The sequence below is a fragment of the Plectropomus leopardus genome, chromosome 3 (genome assembly GCF_008729295.1).
Source record: "Plectropomus leopardus isolate mb chromosome 3, YSFRI_Pleo_2.0, whole genome shotgun sequence".
Taxonomy (NCBI): domain Eukaryota; kingdom Metazoa; phylum Chordata; class Actinopteri; order Perciformes; family Serranidae; genus Plectropomus; species Plectropomus leopardus.
The window spans coordinates 17,364,226-17,382,578 of record NC_056465.1 but is presented as its reverse complement, the minus strand read 5'-3'; the positions used below and the strand labels follow the sequence as shown (position 1 = coordinate 17,382,578).

The following is an 18,353-nucleotide window of genomic DNA, read 5'->3' as shown; positions in this document are numbered from 1 at the left end:
TCAGCCTCTGAAGATCAATGCAAACTCCTCATGATTCAAGCTGCTCTAAATACTCAAAAATGTTTAAAAAAAATGTTATACTCAAGTGTTTGGAATACTTAACAATTCTGCAACACATATTTTCTTAAATGGTGCCTTCAATTGTGTTTTGTTTCAGGGTCTCCAATTAAAAGTAGGTAAACATGATCAGCCGTTTAGTGATTTTCTTGACTCTGTGTAAACTGCCTCACTCATCATTGTCTTCATAGCGGATCCTCCCTCTTCTCCACTGTTCTCAGTCCATTTAATTACATTTTTAAATTGGTGGATTTTACAGAGGTACCAAAACTGTGGGTTTTACTCTTTTAAGTATCGTGCCGAAAAAAGTTCATGCAATTTATCCAAACTACCACTGAAAAAGCATGTGGTCCAACACTAGCATCTTCCACCCACACAATACTGGTGTCATTCAATATGATTAGAGAGTGCAGGTCTGTGGTTTGGTAAACAAGATTAGTTCTCCTTGTTGTCATGAAATACAGGGCAGATTTGTAATTGTGTAAAACTGTTAACAGAATGTCTATGTGTACGTGCATTTAGTTGTTTGTCTCAACCATAATGTTTTCCAGTGTTTGGACAGGCTAAATGAAGGCCGATAGGAAACATCTTGGCAGTGTATTATTAAATGGGATTGGTTTGCTGCAGAGTTGTCAGATCGGAGATAGTGGAAATTAGGCATTAAGGTAATGCAGTGTCACACAGGAAATTTATTTCAGAGCTAAAAATGCATTTACAGTTATTAACTTGACAAACAATATCACTATATCATACTTTATATTGGCAAAGAAAATATCTTTTTCCCAGTTTTTAGAATGAGTAGTACATGAAGGAATCTAGTACTTAACCAACCACTCCCTTTTTCTGCCTTATTATCAATATAAAATGACACATTGGTTGATAGCACAGAGTGACGGGACAACACAGCTCTCAAATGTCACTTTCAGCAGAAAACCGTCCAGTGATTGTTGAATACATCATTTCCTTTCTGTGACTCTGTTGCACTGCATCACCGTGGATCTTCGAGGGGCTGTTTCAACTTTATGGCTGATTAATCAGGTTAGCTCATGGAAAACCTGCAGTCTTAGTATAAATATTTGGCGTTTTGATTCACGGGTAGTGTGTGGTGGTTACAGAAAACAGTATAGACTAACAGAGGGAGTTAAAAGTTGGAGCCAAGGACTAAAATACACAAATTACATGGTTTATACAGGCTGTGCCCTATCACCATTGTGCAGTAAAGACTTTCCACATTATCTTGTATTACCATTGACATTTCAAATTACAGTGATCGATTACATGTGAGTACAGTGTCTTGCTTAAAACATGCTCAGTATGTAAACATGAATTAGTATAAGGCTGTTTTCTCACTGTTCAAAAAGCTCTGTATTGGTCTGTTTTGACCAAGAGAACTTGTGTTATTTATGCTAATAATAGATATTTTTTTTGCTACTTTGAACTTGCCTTTTATAACATAACATCTCTTTCATGATGTTACATACTTGTTAGCGTGGGCTAATTAGGCATCGGTCCTCAAAAATAAAATTTAAATTTAAAACATATTTATATCTGCAAGCAACAGAAAGGGAAGCAGAAGCTCATCAGTTACATTTTAAATTGGCACAATAGGGACTTGTCACTGAGTAAGTTTACTTATTATAATAAGAGACTGGTTATGAATAGGAGGTTAAGTTTAGGGAAAGATCTTGGTCACTAAAGATCAATTGTAGTTAAATGAAGCAAAGTTAGGCTGTTTGTAAGGATAAACACCTGTCTCAGGTGTTCAAGTCATCACAACCTTATGACTTTTTGCAGAACATAGCAGACTTTCTTTGCAATGGCATTTAATGTATCAGTTATTGGTATTAACTTATGTTCTTTTAATTCAGGGTAAAAGTTCTCAGTTAAAAATAACTTGCATACCTATGCTTTGACTCTGCAATATTGGAATGAATGCTCACTTTTTTGTTTCATAGTTTATCCTTTCCTTGTTATTGTGGAAGAGACAATGACAGAGTAGCTATAATGTGTATTTCCTAATGATTAAAATTTTCATTGCTCATTGGAAAGAGATTGCTGGGGGAACTAAAATATGATTTCAATATGATTTTTATGATACCCTTACCTTTTGGGAAAACATCTTATTTTTATGTTACATTAATGAAAACATGTAGATGCCCTTTATGCATTTACACAGGTTTTGTAAAATGTTGTTTGTCCATAAGCTAGTCCCTGTTCTTTTATGGAAACCAGACCAATGACATGATTAGCAACGATTGCAGAAAACCTATAGTAATGACAAGAAACAAGGCAGCATTTTTGTGTAAATATATTTGCATGTTGCAGCTAGCTTAAATATCAGATTGACAAGTGATATTTCTAAAGCGTTCCTTTTGGGAACAGAGCCAAAGCACAGGAGTACTCATACAACTTGCTGCAAATATAATACATCTAAGTCTGATATTTGCCTTACATGAACTGATGTGCTGATTGACAAATGAACAATCACAAACAAACGAAAAGTAGGGGATGTAAGTTAGTTAAAGATGTTCATAGTGGCACTGTATAACAAACTTTATGAATGTATGTCCAAAAACTTAATTTATATTTTTAGTTTTTCACACACACCCTGGGTGAGGGATAAAAATGAGAAGAGAACCATTTGATGGATGCCAGTTCTATTAATTGGACTCTGTTGTCAGGAAGATGTCTTATTAAGGCTTCTTAAAGGCTAGTAGTCGCTATGAGCAAACTGGGTCTTGTAACCAGGGAAGGAGGCACTAGTTTCCAGGGCAACAACCACAAGGGAATGCTCTGCTGACGACAGAGTTTCAGATGTACAGTACAGGATCCTGGCCCAATCCTATAAACCACTACCCTTTCAATGCCTTGCACCCCACTCAGAAATATTTTTGCAGTGCTGCCTTTCTGACGTAGACTGGATGTGCCAATGTCAAAGAACAGATTTTAAGATTAAGCAGTCAATTTAACCTGCACAGACAGATATTAGCAGTCTAGTTCATGCACTTCTTATTGGCTTGTTCATGCATGCCTCATTCTCCGTCTCAGTGGACCTAAGGATTTTTGGCTTTGTTTGCAACCAGTAGCATGTAGGAGATGCTCATTTTTTACACATATGTATCATCTTGATTCTGTTCTAGTATCGATTTTCTTGTAGTCTGACTGCTCCGTTTGTTAACTGAGATTAAACCACTGTTGTGGTCCGAGTTTCAAGTGATCTATCTCTTTAGATACATTGTCAAGGTAGCAAACTGGGCTTATTTTCACATATATCATCCTCTTATCATACACCATTGTACTTTTGGCTAAGGTGTTGATCTTTGAAGCTGGTGACTGAGAGCACTGGGTAAAAAACATATAAAATAACGCTATCTGCAGGAAACTAACCACAGCTGAGCATCTGCTGGTATCACCAGCTACTTCAAAGCTACTTGTTTGCACCCTCTAAATTTCCTCTGTTCTGTTTTCTCCTCCAGAGCGCTCACTTGGCAATGATCGACACTCTGATGATGGCGTACACAGTGGAGATGGTGAATGTTGAGAAGGTGATGGCCTGCATTCGTCAGTATTCATCCAGCGACCCTGAAGTGGAAACACCTTATGACACAGAGGATGCAGTGACAACCTGGATCAACAAGGTGGGTAATGATATATCTTTTTAAAAGATGTTGAGCCATTGGGGTCGCACCATATCATACACTTGATAACTGGCTGATGCTCATACTGTACACAAGTTACTGCAGATACCCTCACTCAAGGGCATTTCATCAATATTGGACTCATACAGCTTGAGCTCTAAAATTCCACAGTGCACAGTGGGGTTTGTAAGATATTATAGTCAAAAACACTGACCTAAATACCATCAAAGCTGTTACATGTGCATCCTGAGGTCCTACCATATGACGTGTACAGGTGAACTTGCAGCACATGAGAAAACATCCTCCCGGGTATAATAAAGGAGGGATTCACCAATTCTTCACTACTTTCACTGCTCTTATAAGCCTTTTAACAGAGCGCTGCTCATACAAAGTTGGTCATGATACACTGTAAAATAAGGCAAACAAGAATATGGTGAAGTCACGTTAAATCTTTGTTCTTTTTTCTCTCGATGATGGTGTACTTTAACATTATCCACATCTTACACACAGTTAACGATCACACATAGGTGGCTGTTCTCATTAGCTATGACACAAGGCACTGAATGCCAGCTTCTCATGACTCCTCTGAACTTTGTAGTTAAAACACGTTTACTTGTTTCGACTGACAAGGGCTTTAAAGGTTAGTACTGATACATTTGTGTAAAGGTTGCTGTTAAGCAGTGTTTTGTGACTTTATCTGTATATTGTTTCCACAAACCAGGACTTAGGTTTATTTTAACCAATGCAAGATTTTTTTATGAATTAGGACTATAAGAAAATAAAAATGTCCACTGAAACACTAACAGATTATTTAAAAGTAGCAGCACTTTACAGGAATACGACACCAATAAAATGAGCATTTGAATATCAAGTGGGCATGCCATGTTACCTTGAATTTGTTTGTCACATCTTTCCACAGTAAGCAGCAAACATGATGATTAATGATTGATTGTGGACAGCATTTAACAACAGCAAAACTGTATTATGTATCATACTTTCACACAAGTCGTGCAGGATAATCCAAGTCTCATTCATGTAGTTGTGTGCTTAGTACTTTCCAAACAAATGCAATTTTGCTAAAACCTTACTATTTAAAATTTCACTGAAAGTGCAACTTATATACAGTTTGTAGGTAAGTTTCACTTGCTCCAGTACTTACGATTTTTTAAAATAAAAATACACCCAATGTGGAAGTACTTAGCCCACAACTGCATAATGAGACTTGGATACTGTGCAAGTTATTTGAGAGTTTATAAATTGATGTTTTGATATAGTTTTGCTGTTTTTTCCCCAGTCAATCATTAAATCAATATGTTTGCTGCCTACTGTGGAGGCTTGCAAGAAAAGCAAAGTTTCTTCACCAATTTAAGGTAACACGGCATGACTAATTGATATACAAATGATCATTTTGTGGGTAAAGTATCCCTTTATGGGCCTGTTCACCCAAAACACCATAGCCTTACTGGCTTAAAGTGATGATGCAAATGTGTTTTTCAAACTGCAGACCACAGCTGTTGTTCTTCCCCAATAACCAAACTACATCATTTTTACAACCCACTGTCGAGCCTATTGGCAGCAAATGCTGTTTGGGCCGTCTATCACTTTAATGTACAAAACGCATTCTTAAATGCACAAACTAATATTTAATATTTGGTTTTAGACCAAGTTTTATATACTGCACTGTAAAGTCTCTGTCTAGAAGGGGAAAAAAAAGCTAATCCATAAAATATATTACTCAGTACATGTTACATAACTATTATTACATATTAAACATTAGTTAAAAGTGCCCTAATACCCTTTAAACCTACATGCTCTGTGTAAATCAGCCTTATTACACTATGAAGTAAGGGGCTGGCTACATGGCCTGCATGTACAGATGGCTCTGGCTCCTCCATACAGTGCTACAGGGCCCAGTCTGTTTACATTCTTCTAGCGGGAATACTGGGCTGCTGCCAACTCTGAGCTCTACACACGCTCACAATAGCTAACAGGTGTGGTCATGGAGTCCTACTGATCCAACATATGGCCCTCTGTCGGAGTCCCTTTGTGTTCCAAAGGTCCAAAATTCACCAGATAAAAAGCTGATTCCTGCTTTAACTGGATCATATGAATTTGAGGAGACACACTGCAAATTCTCCAAAGTGCAGGATTGGGTGAGATAAGATTAAATTCATGTTTGCAAAATCAATTTCAATTTCATTTGATTTAGTAAATCCCAATGTATGCCACAATATATGCCTTTCGATACAGCATCCATCATGGTGTTTTATGGAAGAGATAATAACTTGACTCACAGCATAAAAGTACATTGAAATGCTTTTCCTCTCTAAATCGTAATACTCATGATAAAGATTATGAAGGAACTTAACTATTATTCTTCGTAGCAGTAAGGGCTGAAGATGAAGTATTGTTCATTTGTTTATTACATTAAAAGTTGCTCATTGATGCTGCTGCTGGCTCAGTGAATTTGGATCTTTGTCTTTTCTCTTTTAGGTAAATGAGTATCTGAAAGACGTCATTTCTCAGGAGCAGAGGAAGAAGGAGACGCAGAGCACAGAGCCTGCTGGGAGTCCTCGGGTGGGTGTTTTTCCTTTCCCTTCCTCCCCAAAAACACTTCACTAAACACACGTCAACATCCAGATGTCACCAGTTTGATGGACAGTTTCAAATAAGCTAAGTGAAATCCTCTGTGCCACTTAATGGACTTACGCAGTGTTCTGTTTTGACTGACAAATATTTGTCACAGACATCAATGTCACTTAAATATCAGAGACTAGTTTCCTCAAGAAGATCTTAAGCCCGTAAAACCCAGCTACCATTGAAGAAAATCTCACTCGCAAATGTCCAAGCTTTAGACAGAAGCTCAGTCTGTATATATTGGATGAAAAAACGAGACATCTTCAACATCATAACATGTTTTTCTACCCTGACAACTGTATGAGCATCGCTCACTTGATTTGTGCCTTAACCAGCAGATCAGTGCTCTCTGGTCTCATTAGGCCAGCAGTCAGTTAGTGCGAGGTCACCCATGTGGGGTCAGGGAGAGGTCCTGCCCGCAGTCCAAATCTGTTATATAACTCTGTGTGTGTGTGTGTGTGTGTGTGTGTGTGTGTGTGTGTGTGTGTGTGTGCGCCTGTTTTATGTATTTGAGTAACTGGAGTATTCTGTGTTTAGATTCTGTAGTTTGACACTGTATTTGCCATTAATCATTCACTGCTTCACTGAATAATGTATTCACACAAAATAGTAGAGGTGTAAGAAAATATTGATACACTATTGCTATATTATATTTTGTGATACTGAATCACTTTTTAGAAGCACTTATCCAATTTGGATTAATAGTTAACCCGTAAAGATTTGTGGCAGTGGTTCATTTTGTGTTGTGATCCATCAGTGTTGTTATCTAACTTCAGCCTTTTGGATCCTTCACTTCAACGTAACAACATATTGTAAACTTAAACAGAAAGAGCACGGGCCTGTGAAACAGACACAGTCCTACAGGGCTCCCTGATAAAATTGACAGTTTTTCTAAAATTAGATTGAAAAAAAATGCATACATTATCACAAAGTATTGAATTGTATCTCCTGTATCATGATACTCATTGTATTGAAGATTCTAGCTATTACACAGCACTACCAAAATTCAACATTAGAGATTTTTATCACCACTTCTACATTTCACAGACAAGTCCATGTTTTTTATATCAGTGCAATCGATTTACAGAGAGAACGGGATACAGCATTGAAAGCAGAGCCCTGTTAATTCTTATGAAAGTTGCTCGGTGGCACATGAAGCCAAAACAGCTTTATTTCCCCAGTTTGAAATTACCCAGTTCTTCCAAATCGTGGGGCACATAGGGCACTAGAGACTTACAACGGCCAAGCATCTAACTTCCAGTTTAGCCCTCCACTAACTTGAATGGGGATTAAAAATGATTAAATCATGTTGGTCTTTGAAATATTATTGGACTGAATCTTGATAGTAAAAAAAATCATTTTGCATGGATTGTGACACTTTAAAAAATTAGCCACTGATTTATAGCTGTTTTTTTTACAAAGTAAATCTATTGGAAAGTCTTCCATGGCATCACGTGATGGACCCAGACATTGTAATTCCATGTTTGGCCATTATGTAATATTGGCGTCAAAGCCTGGCACTGTTCCTGAGGGCTTGGTCAGTGCTACATTTGGCATTATGGTCTGGCAGAGAGGGTCAGACTTGACTTGGCAACTACTACCCATCACTCTGACACAGCAGAGTGACAGTCAGACGAGAGGGAGGAGAGGTGGATGATGTCACACTCATGTCTCCTCTAGTACCATCCTTCATGCTTCTGCTTCTCACCTTCATATCATTTATTATGCACCAACAGCAGTTTTGCAGAAAAAAAGTGACCTTATAGGTTTTTGAATGATGCAAAGTGTTTTTAGTAAGTTTCAGTGACCCCTGAAAGTGACGAACACCCTCAACACGGTAGATAACCCAGTCAATTCAGTTCACACTCATCTGCAGCTGTACATTCTCCTCTCTCTTCTATCATGAATTTCTTTTTTTTTCTACATTTCAGTGTCACCCTGCCCTTGATCGCTACTCCACTCTAGACTCTTCATCTTCTCCATCCTCAGACCCTTCCTCACACCCACCCTTAGGTCATGCCTCCTTTCCTAGCTTCTTCTCTGTCACAGTTTCTGTCAGGCAACACGCTATGACACAACACCGCCAGTGATGCTGCCTTGTAGGAATGTTAAGAGAGTTAAAAAGTCTACCTAAGGGAAATACTGAAACCCTGTCTCTTGTGTTTTAGTCTGCAGATAGTTGAAATGAAGCATTGCAGTGTGTGTGTTCCACTGTGTTTGATGCTGATCTGACCAGTCAGTGTGCAGACGCAGCACTGCATGCCTCAGCTATCCCTCATGAACACACACACTTAGAACTGGTGAAGTCGCATCAAAAATAAGTAATCATTTCAGTCATTTGATTTTTGGGGGTTTTTTTTGCTTGTTGATAAAGAAAACTCTTTCCAAAACTGAGTGCTTGAAGTTACATCATTCTTTTTGCAGTGTAGTCACCCTGTCACATGTGGAGACCCGCCTGATCATGATTTGAGTGCCAACACATCTGTCTGTTTGGCCCCCAGGTGTTGGCCCTTCAGTAACATCATCCCTACCCTCAAGGCGGCTCGTGCGGATTGGTGTGTGTGTGTGTGTGTGTGCGTGTGTGTGTGCGTGTGTGTGTGTGTGTGTGTGTTTGTTTTCATGGTGACCATCTCTTATTAGATTATGTAGTTCTACTCTCACAGTTGAATTAAAGTACTCATGTAAAGTACTCACTGCATGTAGCTGCTGAAAGAGAATTTGCTTCTGTCTGAAGTTTAAATAATTTTACTATGAAAGAGCAGTCTTGTTCGTTGCATTATATATATGAAAGTTGGGCCAACTGAACAATTAAAGAAATTATATTGGCCTTTTTTAAAACATCTCTCTGCATATTGTTTACTGGACAGTTTTTGATTGTAATGGCCTTGCTGCCTCAGACAGGACACGTTGCAGAATGACTGATTGCTGTGTTGGCATATGCAAAGCAGACACAGTCAGTATTCTGGGGTTTTAAATGTATTAATGACTTTGCCTCCAGCCTAGTTTTTTTCTTTCTTCTGCCATAAGAAGTTTAAGTTTATATTTTTCATTTGTGTATTAGTTATAAACTGGCATTTATGAGCATAATTTATACTGGGTGGTTAAAAACCCCCACCTTGTTCACTGAATCTCTTTGTCCTTCCTCTGCCTTTGCAGTCAGACCAAAGATATATATATATATATATATATATATATATTATATATATACATTTTTTTTCAGTTGCCAATCTAACTATGTAAGTTGTAGTATATTGTGACAGAAATAAAGCACTCATTTTATTCCCTTTTCATTCAGCCCAAACAAAGTCTCAGCATTTATGTTGTAACAAAGTACCTCAAACTCCGCTAATATGCAAAAAATAGTGCACTACTTTTTGTTTGTGTTTATTGCAGATGTCTAGCAGCTCTATCTATCCTTCCTCTATCCCTCCATCACTCCCTACCTCCCCAGACCTCCCTCCTTCTGTCTTTGCAGTATGACTGCAGTGTGAGTCACGCAAGCAGCCTCTCTCTCAGTCAGACAGAGAAACGCTTATCCTCCCAGGACAACACTGTAGAGCTCACCGGGGCAACAGTGTTTTTATTTTAACCTACTGTACTGTACCCAGGGGGTGAGGGTGGGTGGAGGGTCGGAGGGGTGCGTCAGGACAGAGGAGTGAGGACTAATCCTTTTAAGTTGCAAAAGCTGAGCTGCAGCTCAGCTGGACATGTCTGGCTTCAGAGGATGAACTTTGACAGGAAGAGGGAGAGTTGCAGGATGATTGAAGTAGAGATAGATGGGGGTGCATGTGTGTGTACATACGCATGCATGAGTATTGTGTGTGTGTGTGTGTGTGTGTGTGTGTGTGTGTGTGTGTGTGTGCGCGCGCGCATATGCACGTACTCTTCTCTAAGGAGATGATGGATGAGGGCCTTACCTCTCCCCGGGGGTTTGATTGGTGGCTATAACAGATTTTAAACTCTGTTTGACCCTGCTTAGCCCACAGTCTTGGATCATCACTTTAGATGCACACTACTTTCAACTCCTCCATCATATTCTCAAACTAACTGGGACAGCAAGGCTTCAAGCCTTGCACACCTTGGCATGTAAGTCTGCGTTGACTTCAGGTGATCATGTGCAGCGGAGTGCAGAGGGCAGAGTTTAGAGTTTATCTCTCTTTCTCTCTCTCTACCTATAAGTACCCTTTGTAATATTGAATTCCTGTGCACTACGGCAAATGGATGTGCCAAGTCAGGAAGCTTAGTCTTGTTTTGACCAACAAATGTCTGGGAGTCTAAATTCTTGTTTTTGATAAAGGTATTATATTTTTAGGGACAACAGATATCTGCTCAAATGCATAGCTCAATAATGGAAGTAGCTTGCATTTACTTCAAGAGAACATTGTAGGATACAGGGTGGGTATTGGACTTATACACTTCAATATTTCTTCACTGTCATCTATATTTTTGCCTCCTCCGACACATCAAGAGAGTCACAATGATGTAGTGATATCAGTTTTAAATGCAGTCCATTCACTGGTAATAGATAAATCTAATTACCCAAAACATTGTTCATTAGATTACAGCACGTGTGTTCCTCTGATGGCATCAGGCTTCTACTATTGACAAAAATTACCATTCAGAGAGCTGTGACGGTAATCAAATCAGGAAAATCCAAGAAAGCTACAACTGATCTTTTCATCCTCTCACTGTCTGTATTATTTTTATTTGGGGGTTTTCAGTACAAAGCGGCTGTACTTTCTCACAAGTCATGGCTCGCCCTTTGAAGTTGAGCACTTGCCAGCCACTTTGAGTGGCACTCACATTCGGTTCTTTGATGCTTGGAGGTAGTGTGGGAATTAGCTATTAACTGAGGCAAGCCTCCACTCTTTTGGAATCAGCTTACATTGTCAGTGGATAGCTGACAGTTTACTTACATTTATGCAGTGGGATTGTTATTTGGTTTCTTTTAGCTGCTGTGTGTGTATAGCCGCTGCTCCATTTCTTTGGGGACAATGAAGAAGACGATGAACAAGATACAGTTCCTGGTTGTGTTGGTGCCATGCAGTGTCCCTTAATTCTGAGATTCATCTTAGCAATTTAAAACTCACATAATTTCTAGTTATGTTTCTCCACACATCAGCAGTGAACCTAGAAGAAATATGGGAATTCAGGAACACCTTTCAAGTCAGTGAGTGTGTCTTTGAAGAAGGATGGATGCAATACAATGTGCCACGTATAATGTGCTACATACGCCCTTTCCACACAGAGCTTCTATGAAGTCCCTCCTTCATGGCACCTTTAAATTTTCACAGAGAGCCAAATGATGGCGTGATCATGCCGCGCCAGTGTTTTAAGTTTAGACTACATGCCAGCATCGCAGATTCAAAGAGGCGTGATGAGGGTGATGTTTACACAGTGGCGTTGGCCTTTAGTGTAACATATACACGTCAGCAGGGCTTTCTAAACAGTAACAATGGCATTAACATTTCAATCACAATCATTAACCATCTCTGTTATATGGCGGCCAATCTTGGATGCTTAGCTGGAAAGGAGCTCCTGAACCTCATTGTTTTACCAATTTATAGAGATTTAAAGCTGCTGTTCTTCTTCTTTGAGTTAGCTGAAAACTGCTAACAACTACTTTTTAAGTCTTCTGTGGTGGGTTGCATGCATAATACGTCATCACAACATCACACTTGTGTCGCCTGTGATCTCGTCCTGCCGGCTGTGCCCGTTTATACAGAGGACATTTCGGTTACTACCTGCTGGCTCAAAGGTGAGACAACTCTCCCCCGATTTCGCGATTGCAAAATCGGGGGGAGGTGTCCTGGTAGCTCACTGGGTAGAGTGCATACTGAGCCTATCATAGGCGAAGTCCCTACTGCAGTCACTTGGGTTCATGTCCGGCCCAGGATGTTTGCTGCATGTCCTCCCTTGTCATATCTCTCTGTCACAATTTAAAAGAAATTGACAAGAAATTGTGACTATGAAGTAACCTATATTTGGTCTGGTCACAACTTAACTCTTATTCATCAGAGGTATTAGCAGAAAGATACACACACCAAAATAATCCATTACTTTCATTTAATACAGTTTCAGGGTTATTTGTGTTGTGTGAGCTGCTTTTCGTGAATTCTTAATAACACAGGTTCTCTCCTTTTGATCTTGGTGCTGTCATGTCTTTCCTTGTATTACTAATCGCATTATTAACTAATCTCACTAACAGGTATGTCTTTGTTGTCTTTTTCTGTTGCTATGCTGCCGCAGTCCCCAACCAAGTGGTACATGAAGCTTGTGCCTGTAAGTCAACTAATCAGCGCTATGCTCTTTCATCTATGTATCCACAGTGACCATCTCTGCTCCTTTGCCATCATTTTATCACGTGTGCACATCAACCTGTGACTGCACTGTTACATAAACACAGCGCTCATCTCTCTTTCTCTGTTTTGATTAACAAGTGGTTCCTTGTGCTGTTAATGTCTGCCATAAATAAAGCAGTAGAGTGTAAATTATATTATGAATCAGTTCTCCTGTATTCTCAAAAGTCTCTATAGGCTGCAGTTCGGTATAAGGTAATGTTTATGGAAAACTTTAGGATACAAACAGGAATATGTGTATTTGAACTGACATTATCTAACATACTAACTAGTATGTGTGAATGTGAAGAGCCTTGTTAGTGGAACTAGACACCCTTGGGGAATCACTGAAGAGGTCCCAATGGATAAGTCAGAAAAAATGAAAAAAAGATTAATTTTATTAGAATTTCATTTTAGAGATCAGTTGTCTCGGAGCATTTGAAAAGAAATTGTTTCGGAGTTACTGTGCCAGCTCTCACTGTTATGCCTGTTGTAACACTGTCTCTCTTTACCTCAAACAGTGTGTTTTAGAGGAAAGTCATTTGTTGCTTCAGTTGTATTTGCGCATCGCTTATGTTTACCATAGTGGGTTTTTATTCCCTCTCAGTGGGCCAGCTACGACTGCTTCCTCTGAACAATTGAAACATTTTACTACGCTTACTGCTTGGCTCTTCAACTACTCGGTTACCTTTATACATGAGTAAATCTAATGAAGCCTCAATGTGTTCTAAAGTGTTCAATGCTGCTTTGGAGAGAAAATAAAAATACAGCTGTTGACGTGGCTGCTCCATTATGCATGACTAATTTTGCAGCTGTGAATAATGATTGAATAAAGAAACAAGAGGACATGTTTATCACAATGAAAACTGTAGATGTAGACAGGTTATTGTTGCACAATGGAGCTTGGTCCTGGAGTTCTCAAAGTTTTGATGAATGAGTGCCAATTCACGGAGACAGCATATAATTAAGAGCATTTCATGTCATTTTCAGGGATTGCACAAATTGTTTCTGAGAGCCACTATTGGCTCTATTAGCCAAAGCTGCCCTTTTAACAGCTATGGTTAATAGATTTGTATTTTATGTTACACAGGCTCGCTACAGGAAGGAGCAGGCCTCGACCCAGGTGATTCCCTGGATCCCTCCAGTGGACAACCTGCTGAAAGACAGCACGGACGGCTCGGCCCTGGGTGCTCTGCTGCACTTCTACTGTCCTCAGCTGCTACCATTGGATGGTAAGGAGCTTACAGTTAGTGTGGGCTGTTCTGTGTGTTGGTTTGGGACAGGACGTCCTGTAGTGTAGTACAAGGTGACAGTAATTTATTAGCTCAAGTTAAATGAAAATGCTGTATGTTTCAAACCTGTAAAAGTTTTTTGCCCCTTAAAATCTGTGCGGTAAACATTTGTTTTTAGAACTCATTTCAACTATTTATTCATTAAAAAAAAATCAAACAAAAAAATAGAGTCTGAACCCAGTGGTTCTCTCTTTTTACATACATTATTTGTTTTTATTACTCAAACAATTTTAGCATTTTAGCAGCCCCACCCCTGAATGGTTCAATCAGTTGATCAAAGATTTAACATAATCACATCACTTCACTTATGAAGTCTTTTATCAGTGGGTTCAGTAAACACACACACACACGCACACACACACACACACAATACATTTCCACACAGACATGCATTTAATGACCTGAAAACATCAATCATTCAACACTGTTTACTCTTTAAATGTACTAGCACCATTCCACCTACAGATTAACGACATGCAACCCACTGTCATGATAAGTCCGACGTTGATTAACCACAGCAGTTTCTCACTTAAAGATTCTCCACATTGTACTCAAGACACTGCACTCATCTCAGCACACTGAAAACCACCGAGGTGTGCAACACAAGCAGAACTCCTTTAATCATCAAATTCAACTTGACAGCACACTGACACCTGATGGCTCCCTCTGTCCTCCCAGATGTGTGTCTGAAGGAAAACATGACACTGGCTGATCGGCTGTACAACCTGCAGCTCATACAGGACTTCTGCAAAGACAATCTGAACAGCTGCTGCCACTTCAGCCTGGAGGACATGCTCTACGCCTCCTCTACCATCAAGGTACGGCTTAAACCTGCAAGGTTGGAGTTTCATTTCTGAAATGAGATCTGTTTTAGAGTTATTGAACAAGCAAGAGATATTTGGGTTTCCAAATGTGTAGAAATTGTTTGGGAAAGAGGCATTGTCCTTTGTGAGAGTGTATGTTTTGAGAAGTTGGTCTTGTAAGCATAGTTCAATGTTCATTTTAAAGACTTTCAGTTCTTTCCAGTCAAAAATATGCTACATGAGAGAGTAGAAATCTCTGGAGTGACTTGATGCTTGTATTGTGATACTGATCCTGTTTGGTTGGTGTCCAAAGCTTCTCTCTGCAAACCACTTCTCCACTCTGAAATTGCTTTTGCAGTTAGTGTGCAGTCGTCATCACAGACTTGGACAAATATCTGTCAAAATATAAACTGCTGAACTACTGACTTGTAGAAACTGAGCCTTTATAACATGCCAAATGTGTGTGTGCCAGCAGAAAGAAGAAATGCCAATTGTAGTTAGTAGGAAAAAAAACATCTGAAAAAAGAGACCTCATACAAATCTTAGAGTCTTAGTTGGCACATTTACAAAATGACTTGCAAATCAAAACTGTCGAGTTAGACTTAAGTTAATGAGTATTTTCTTAAGCAGATACAAATCCTGTTTATGTTAATTCATTCATGGGTTTTCAACAAAACAGATTAGAAAACCATATGGTATGGTATCTAGTGAGAAAGGCTAAATGAAACAGGAGAAATGGGCAGCTCTGTAGCCCAGTGTGGTGAGTCATGCTGTGGAAAAACCATTCAATCCAAACTATCTGTCTTCACCAACCACAAGCCTGGAGAGCTGTACTGCTCTCCCAGCATGTCTGTTTTTTCATTCTTTTCTCACACACAATTTCCTTGTCTTTCTTTATTAATTTCCTTCTTTAATTTCCTTTCCTTTTTCCCCATTCATTCTTTCTTTTCTAATTTGCTTCTCTAACTTGTTAATTCACTTCGTCCCCTCCTTTCTTTCTGTCTTTTTTGTTTCATTCTGACTGTCATCATTTGCCTTCTCAGACAGTCATTGTCTTTCTTTTACTGACTCACTGCTTTTCTGTCTCTTGCTCACAGCTCGCTTTACATTTCAGTCAGGAAGGATAGACGGATGACATAAAGATAATTTTTTGATACAGATTACAGGTGTACAGATTAACGATAATATGTGACGATTAAGATTGGATAAAAAAGATAAATCCCCCCGTGGAGTCCAGACACTCGTGGTGGTAGTGGCTGCTCACTCTGATGAGACTGATAGACAAGCTGTTATTGCCCGTCAGACAATAACAGCTTGAAATCGTGACTGAAAATAGGTGAAAGGAGTAGATGACAGAAGGTATGAGAAACAAATTACTGGCTTAAACAGGCAAAAGTGTCATCTTTCTCAATAAACTTTTGTTAGAGCTTCAAATCCTCTTGTCTTATGCCAGCATCCCCACTGTGTGTTCCATATCTGCTACTGGACTGAGATTATTCAGTGTTTCCCATAAAATTAGACTGTATGTGGCGTTTGTGTATCCCTTTATATCATTCTTTGTCCCCTCTCTAAATGCTAAGGTTTTTGTGGGTCCGTGAACGCAGCGCAGATGGGACTCTTCATGCTTTATTTTTTTTCCTCAGTAGCAGTTTGTGGCTCTCAGGGGGGATAATTGGCCTGCTGATCCATTTGGAGCTGATCAGATCGATGGATGAGAGAAGGAGCAGTACGAACACTTAAGTTTGACCTGATGTTTTGCTGCTCCATCTGTGCCCAGAGTCCGCTCTGTACTCTGAAAGTATGGCGCAATAAATGACCAAATAGTATTTACATGAATAAACCAACAGCGCTCCTGACGAAAGGTCAGGCTCCAAAAATAGAACATCTATTGGCGCCGGCAGATGTTGTAATCATGGATGGACGCCATAAATAAATGAATGTTGGGAAAGCCCTGTTATTGATTGTAATTTATTGGCATGGGAATGTCTGATGTTGCTGGAGTGCACTTGTCATAGAAAATATAGGATCTGAGATCAACCAAAGTCTCATAAAACAAGTGTGAGTAGCTGTGACCTCCATGTCAAAGTTTCCTATAGGGCCGCCAGAGAGTCGGGAAATGTTTCTGAACCGACACAACTTTTTTCTAAGTCAATTCTTAGATGTAGTTTTAGTGTTGTGTTGTTTTACTTTACTCAGTTGGTAGTTAAAAGCTGTTATTATTGTCCTTATTCTTGCCCAAGTCCAGTGTTGCAGGATTTATGGGAAAGAAAGTCTTAAGTTTGCAAAACACATGCTACATTTATGCATTGTGTGAGTGTACATAAATAATAATCTATTTATGTAAAAGATCAGTGTTTGCTGTAAAAATAATGTTCTAGTTATTTTCATGAATTACTTTTTCTCAGCAGAAAACCTTCTAATGAAATAGCCACAATTCCCACAAAGTCCCAAAACAGTGACTCTCACTGCTCCACCACACAAAAGGCACGATGTGTCCGGTGGTTTGGTGTTACTCTTCATGAGCGCTGCGCTTTTGTATTTGTCCCTGTTGTGTCTATCTCAGTGTGTTTTGCCTGAGAGCTGCATAAGCAGTAAAAAGGTTGATGTGATTGGATGACTTTGACTGTGCCTCAGCATGTCCTCTGACGGAGAGCTGTTGTTCTCAGCACAAGTCTGAGCATGGGTCGCTAAAAGGACAACCTTCAGCGGACTGTGTAAACTGACTAAACATCAGCTTAGAGACATTTTAAACTTAAAAACATGCTGTTTACAGTGCAGCTGTAGCCATGTCTTCATCCTGATGCAGAGCATTTTTCACACAGTTGATTCATTTTATCAGTCCACTGAGTTGAATCGATTAGATGGACTTTGTGGACACTGATGTAAGACTTCTCTAATAGTAATGGAAATATTCTTTTATTATAAACTGGAATTGGTTCTTCATATCAAATCAGATAATAGTAGTGGTGAGATGGATAATGTGATAGATAAATTGAATACTTTATCAATCTCACACTACAAGCAGCTCACACACATTATCTAAACATATGGCATTAAAAAAAAATAATTGAGTCATTTGAACCTGCCAGTAGCAGTATTTTGCTGACACTGATTTCACAAGGGATAATATAAAAAAAAATCCCAACAGGGCAAATCTGTTGCCTGAGATCAGCAGTGCAGCCAGAACTGCACACAGAACCGGTTACATTCAGTAACCTTGACCCAGTTTCCAGGCAGTCACACCCTCAGTGGCTGTACACCATGGCCCGTCATACTAATGGAGACCTTATTATAGAGATTGAGACATTAGTGGGGAGGGGAAGTGAGAGAGGTGTTGATGTGGAAGAAAATGGAAACAGGAGAGATGAGACAAGGAGGCGCGATAACACTTACACCAGTAGGGTCTGAGACTGTGAGAGAGGAGATGGATGAGACAGAGGGAGAGGGAAGGAGGAGGAACCGCATCTTTTAGAAACTTAAGAATGACTATTACTGAAGCATCGCCACAGACAAACAAAGAGGCGCACACAATGGTAATATCACACACAACTGAAAGTGTCCCCGTGCTAATCCTTCCATTTAATGGGA

The 18,353-nt window shown here is 39.4% G+C and overlaps 1 protein-coding gene across 4 annotated transcripts in view; it reads left to right on the top strand.

The window, feature by feature from the left end:
- The window catches only part of camsap2a (calmodulin regulated spectrin-associated protein family, member 2a), a 56,674-nt gene that overhangs the window by 20,313 nt on the left and 18,008 nt on the right, over nt 1-18,353 (top strand). For 2 of the 4 annotated variants that reach the window (XM_042515739.1, XM_042515732.1), the window contains exons 3-7: nt 3,534-3,695; nt 6,189-6,272; nt 12,582-12,614; nt 13,761-13,902; nt 14,641-14,780. In XM_042515739.1, coding sequence (XP_042371673.1) covers nt 3,534-3,695; nt 6,189-6,272; nt 12,582-12,614; nt 13,761-13,902; nt 14,641-14,780 — 561 coding nt within the window. The remainder of the gene's footprint in view (nt 1-3,533; nt 3,696-6,188; nt 6,273-12,581; nt 12,615-13,760; nt 13,903-14,640; nt 14,781-18,353) is intronic. The other 2 variants (XM_042515753.1, XM_042515747.1) reach the window with 1 other exon arrangement.